This window comes from Fragaria vesca, linkage group LG7, assembly GCF_000184155.1.
Source record: "Fragaria vesca subsp. vesca linkage group LG7, FraVesHawaii_1.0, whole genome shotgun sequence".
NCBI lineage: Eukaryota > Viridiplantae > Streptophyta > Magnoliopsida > Rosales > Rosaceae > Fragaria > Fragaria vesca.
In genome coordinates, this window is record NC_020497.1 from 22,431,808 (window position 1) to 22,437,767 (window position 5,960).

The 5,960-nt window shown below is 43.1% G+C and overlaps 1 protein-coding gene and 1 pseudogene across 1 annotated transcript; one reads left to right on the forward strand and one right to left on the reverse strand.

Annotated features, from left to right (window-relative positions):
* Nucleotides 1–1,193: 1,193 nt before the first annotated feature.
* On the reverse strand, nt 1,194–2,708 carry LOC101313080 (cytochrome P450 89A2-like). Its single transcript, XM_004309154.1, has one exon. The coding sequence runs from the start codon at nt 2,706–2,708 to the stop codon at nt 1,194–1,196; it is 1,515 nt and encodes a 504-aa protein (XP_004309202.1).
* A 2,051-nt stretch (nt 2,709–4,759) lies between these two features.
* LOC101313373 lies at nt 4,760–5,318 on the forward strand (annotated as a pseudogene).
* The last annotated feature ends 642 nt before the right edge of the window (nt 5,319–5,960 follow it).

Here is a 5,960-nt window from a genome sequence, read left to right on the forward strand (position 1 = left end):
TAGTCTCAAAACGAGTGATCACAAGTAATATCTATGACCAATAACTTGACAATACGTAAAACACCAAAGGTTTCTTGAGACTAATACTTAAATTACTTGAATGTTTGAATTGGCTTCATGTTTATTACTGTAGAAAGTTATTTTTTTCATTTATTATGAGAGATAAATCAGTAATTAAAACATTTACAAAAATATGATATATGTATTTAGAAATTTGAGACGTATTTCATTTCTTAAAAAAAAAAAGATTAATTTCTGAATTTGGAGTCAAAGAAAAAAAAAGACCATAAAAATAAATATGCCGGCTAGCGGACATGGTGTGCGTCTAGGCGGTGGCCAAGTGGTGTGGGCGTAAGCAGTCGAGGGATCCACTCTAAAAAAAATCTGGGCTAAAAAGAAAAAATATAAACATAAAAAAAAAATCTACGAGCTAGGCGGACATGGAGTATGTCTAGGCAGTTGCGGGGGGGACTCGGATCCTCAGCTCATGTTTTCCTACTCATATTGTCTCATAAAACAATCCTAACCATTTAAAAATGAACAACGGCTTAGATGTCATTTATTTCAGTTTTCAGATATTTTCTTCTCTTCTCATTCTCTCTTTCAATTTCTCGTGTAATTAATCTCTCACATTGAATAACAAAGATAAAAACAAACCAGAAGACGGGAGGACTCTCTTCATCTACGTCTCCTTCTATCTTCCCCCCTCCTATCTGTTTCCCTCTCTCTGTCAAATCTTTCCGTTGGCCACGCAGAGAAGAAGGGGAACTGATTTGGGAAGTCAATCCTGAAGATTTGTGGGACGGCTGAGTTCAACAACCAAACCACCTTGTTTTATTATGGCAGGGCTGCAGCAAATGTAGAGGGTGAGGATGGGACCATATTGGCAGTGCATGGAGCTTTCTGAGTCCAATCTCTACATCAGTAAATGATTTGCGAAGCCATGACAAACTGCCGATTTATGGGAACGGCCAAAGGGGTCCAGGAGGGTGGCGCCTCTTTTCAACCAATATAGGAAGAAATAAGCGCATATTACAGCTTAATCAACCATGATCTGTTACCATAAGTGTTGCTTTACCAAATGTTTTGGTTACTTAAACAGAGTTTGGTGAAAGATAAACATTCTGAGAAGTTATTTTGATTACAAGCGCTATGTAAAAGACATAGATCTTTCAAGTCGACCTAATTAGTAATTACACAGCAAACAGAGTTCCATGACTTTTTACTCTCTGAGATATGTTGACCTGCAATGGATTCTTCATAACCACAGTGAACGCCAGCTTCTCCGACAGGTCCACATCGTCTCCATCCAAAGCTTTCCATTCAAATCTCCAAACCAGATTGGCCACAAAATACTCGAGATGAAGCAGAGCTAAACCAATGCCAGGGCAAATCCTCCTCCCAACCCCAAACGGCATCATCTTAATCTCTCTACTCCCTGTTACATCAAACCCTTCTCCTTCTCTGCTCAAGAACCTCTCCGGCTTAAACTCCATAGGCTCCTCCCACACCTCTGGGTCCCTCCCCATATCCACCACCATGAAATTCACCATCACGTTCTTTGGCACCACATAACCATCCAAAACCGAGTCCTGCGTGACGGAATGTGGCACCACGAAATGCGCCGGCGGGTGGTGCCTCAGTCCCTCCAATATCACCGCTTTTAAATAAGGCATCCTTTGCAAGTCCTCCTCCTTCACTTCCTCCTCTGTTTCCTCCACAACTCCTTTAATCTCTGCAACAAGCCTCTCCTGGATTGTTGGATACTTCACAATGTTGGCCATGATCCACTGTAACGCTGTGGAGGTAGTATCTGTACCCGCATTGAGAAACTCCGAACAAAGGCTAATGATCTCGTCTTCCGTCAGCTTCCTCGTCTCTTCAGGAAGCTCGAGTTTCCAGAGCGTGTCCACATAAGAAAGCACAATGTCATCACTATTGTTTAGCTCCTTCGCTTCCTTACGTGCTCTGATAAGAGGAAGGAGCACATCCTCTTGCTCTTTTCGCATTCGAAAAAACTCGGCCCACTTTTTCTTGAGCAAGATTTTGGTTAATGATGGGAAGAAGTTGAGGAGGTTGAACTGGCCGGAGCTCAACCACAGCCGCTGCTGGACCTCCTTGATTTGGTTGATCTGATTGTGATCGAGTTTGTCACCGAAGCACATGAGCACGAGCAAGCAGAACATAGCGTACTGGAAATGGTCGACGACTTTGATTCGGTTGGATTTGGATTGGGTTTCAGTTAGGCGGTTGGCGAGTGTGTGGAGGACCCACCTACGGGCCCCGCAGTAGGATTTGACTCGGGAAGGGTGGAGGATTTCGGAGGTGAGGTTACGGCGGAGGAGACGCCAAGTGGGGCCGTAGGGGGCGGAGCTGATAGTGTGCTGGTTGCTGCTCATGATTTTGTTGATGGCCAAGGGCGGGGGGCGGTCGGCGAAGACGGCGCCGTTTTGGATTAAGGCTTTGTAGGCAAGGGAGCGGTTGGAGATGAAAATGGCGGGACGGGAGGCGATTTTGAGGGTGATGATTGGGCCGTAGCGGGCCTGGATGTTCCGGACGATAGGCTCGAGCTCGGAGAAGGGTTTGAGTAGCCAGAGGAAGCTGCTGATTATGGGGACGTTGGTGGGTCCTGGCGGGAGGTTGTTCTTGGTTTTGAGGAGGAGGGAGACAATGAGGAGGGTGGTGAGGATGAGGAGCCAGGTTTCCATGGTGGTGTCGGTGATCGGCAAATTATCAGAAATGATATATATATATATATATATATATATAGTAAGGGATGTGATATTGATACTGACATGAGAACGTAGATCGGTTTTGATGGTTGAGTTTATGGTGTCGTGCACGGTGCACAGGGTGATGTATGGTGCAGGACAACCTGGAGGGGGTTGATCCATTTTTACTTTAACAAAGAAGAAGATGTTCCTTGCCAAGAGAGGCATGTACGTGTTCAAGATATGAGTGATGGATTTCTAGATGAAATAGGAATGGGGATGCAGGCCGAAGCAGAACAAGAGAGCATGGAGAGAATTCATTGCAGCAATTATTATGGCCGCAAAATGAGGGTCAACCTGTTCATGATTCAGAGCAGCACCCATAACCGATACAAGTCCAAGCACATGTTCCATATCGATCCAGCTTATTGAAATAGGTTGATCGATCCCACAACTGGGGAGGATCTCTAGCAGCAGGCTAGGACAGTCTAGCAGACTCATTTAACTAATTCCACAGCTGATATATTCTGAGGCTTAGCTTATGTCCACGACTCCTGCAAAAACACCAAATGTTCGAGTCTCATTATTGTATTGTCTTTGGTATATTGAGATTTGAGAATATGTTTATGATCTACTTTGGGAGATCGTCTGGAATGGTTAGCACAGGAAAGAATAACTATTCTACAAACGATCAATAATCAAACTAGGAAACAAGTTGTGTTAATGAATTATGATCAATAGGAAATAATGAAATTAGCATATTCAATGAAAATTATGTATCACCAGCATAAACTAAAATAACTGAATTGGCTAGGTGAGCAAGCAAGTACTTAAATCATTTGGCACAGTACAACCTCTAAGATACAAGAAACAAGTTAAAGCTGTGATTCATGCACAGATGTTTTCTATATTTAGAGTTTGAATCAAGCTCAAAGAGAAATATATATGCCAAGTGAAAACAAGCAACCTTGGCTATATATGTCTATTTGAGTTATTAATTCTGACCAAAAAAATATATTTAGTTATGTGTTTGTCCTAGACTCCTAGTAGTAGATATTGGCACTGGCAAACAAATTGTTGATGTGAGTCATAGTCCTAGTCAGTCTAACGTTCGGTAACCTGAGGTTAGGTGTGACCGTGTGTGTGTGTGCGCGTGTGTGTGTATAACCCCTCCCCCCCCCCCTGTGGTATGAAAGTCGACCATATGAAGGGTGTTATAATGTTTGGTAACTTGGGTCTGGAGTCTGATGGATTTTGCTGAGGCCTTGTTCTGGAGTCTGATGGATTTTGCTGAGGCTTTGAACAAGGCAAGGGCAATGGTCTACCCTCCTCCAGAGAAAGCATCCAGACTAGGTGAAATTCTGCCTTCTTTGGCAGAGACTGTAGAGAGGGAATTGAAAAATGTGTCTAATAAGATGAAAATGTGTCTTCTTTGATTTTGTTGCAGACGAAAATGTTTAAACATGTAGACGATACAGACAACAGACAAAATTTAGAAGGATAGCGTAAATAATAGACTTTTTTTTTTTGCAAAGCTTGGAGACCACGTTGGAGTCAGAGAAGCCATGGAAGTTCGCTGGTTTAGAATTTGAAGGCAGCCTGTCAAACTTCTTTGTTGTTTTAGGGACGGTGAGGAGCTATAAGATTTGGAAAATTGAGCTGCATATTGGGTCGGTTGAGCCAGTTTGGAGGGAGCTTTTTTGTTACCAGCAAGTTTGAGTTATGAGTTTGTCCCATCTATTCCTAGTAATAGATAGTTGCACATTGTTGATGTGAATCATAATCCTAATAGGATTAGGAATATATTAGTTGTGTGTAACCACTGACTAGTTTGTAGTTTTGGTACGATTACTTTCCTAGTTAGTCTATGTAACATAAGATTAGGTGTGTGTGTGTATATATACCCCCTTTGTGTGAATAATAATATCATCAGACGATTCCGAGCAGATCATTTGGCTAAAGAGGAAGAAACGACCCTTTTAGTCTGGCTTTTTGTAGCTCTCTCAGACAAAGCACGAGCCTAAAGAATATTCAGAAATTCAAAGATAATGGGTTTGATCGGCGAGACTGTGGACTCCGGAAAATCCCGGCAGTTGAGGCAAGCCCTCACTCAGGCCGTCAATCTCTGTATAATGTTTATATCTTTACTTATATTTTGGAAGGCATTGATGTGCTTTACCGGCACTGAATCACCTGTTAGTGTTGTTATTTCTGGAAGTATGGAACCTGCTTTGAGGAGGGGGGACTTGTTGTTCTTGCACATGAGTAAAGAACCAATTCGCGTAGGAGAAATTGTCGTTTTTAATGTCCATGGCGAGGAGATTCTAATTGTCCATCGTGTCATTGAGGTTCATGAAAGAGAAGGTACCGGAGAAGTAGATATTCTCACAAAAGGAGATAACAATTCTAGGGATGATACGCCTCTCTATGCTCCTGGTCAGTGGCTTCAGCAGCACCATATTATAGGCAGAGTTGTAGGGTTCTTTCCTTATATATGCTGGCTGGGGCAGCATTATCATGACCGAGAATCCAATTGTTAAGTACATTCTCGTTGGCGCATATATTATTGGGAATTTGGGATTGCATGCCATAACTTCAAAGGACTAACTTCAAAAGGTTCTGTTCGCCATCGACACCCATCCTCGCCCTGAATCTATGATAAGCTCAAGAGCTACGGAAAGGGAAAACAAAAGAAATTAAACTGAATTCATTTCATTCATGTCCTCTCCAGGAGAGGAAGTTCCTTACATATAGGTGGGTTGATGAATTCAAACATTACAGTTGGCAAGGACCACTACTACTAGAATACCAACAAACTAGGCACTGCCTAGAGAGACAAAACATAAGCTGCAGACTCTTGCTGGGAGCTGAGTTGCTGCAACTGGGAGTTGAGTTGCTGTCACAAGAAGACGCAACGGTACATGAGGGATCACATGATGAAGGTAGATTGGGCTGATGGGCTGATGGGCTTGAAGGATAGGGCTGAGGATTAGGAATGATCCTAACAAGTCCTCCCCCCATAAGAACAAGCTTGTCCTCAAGCTTGAAAGTCTGGAAACCTGCCAACCATGGCATGAGCTTCCTCCCAAGTCGCATCTTCCATAGGAAGACCCTGCCAAGCCACAAGCCATTTCGTAATTGGGCGCCGATGCTTGGTGAAGATAGCCATGTCGAGCACACGCTTTGGTTTCCACTCAACGATGCCATGATCATCAAATTGAGGCAATGTAGAAGCAACCGGTGTGTGAT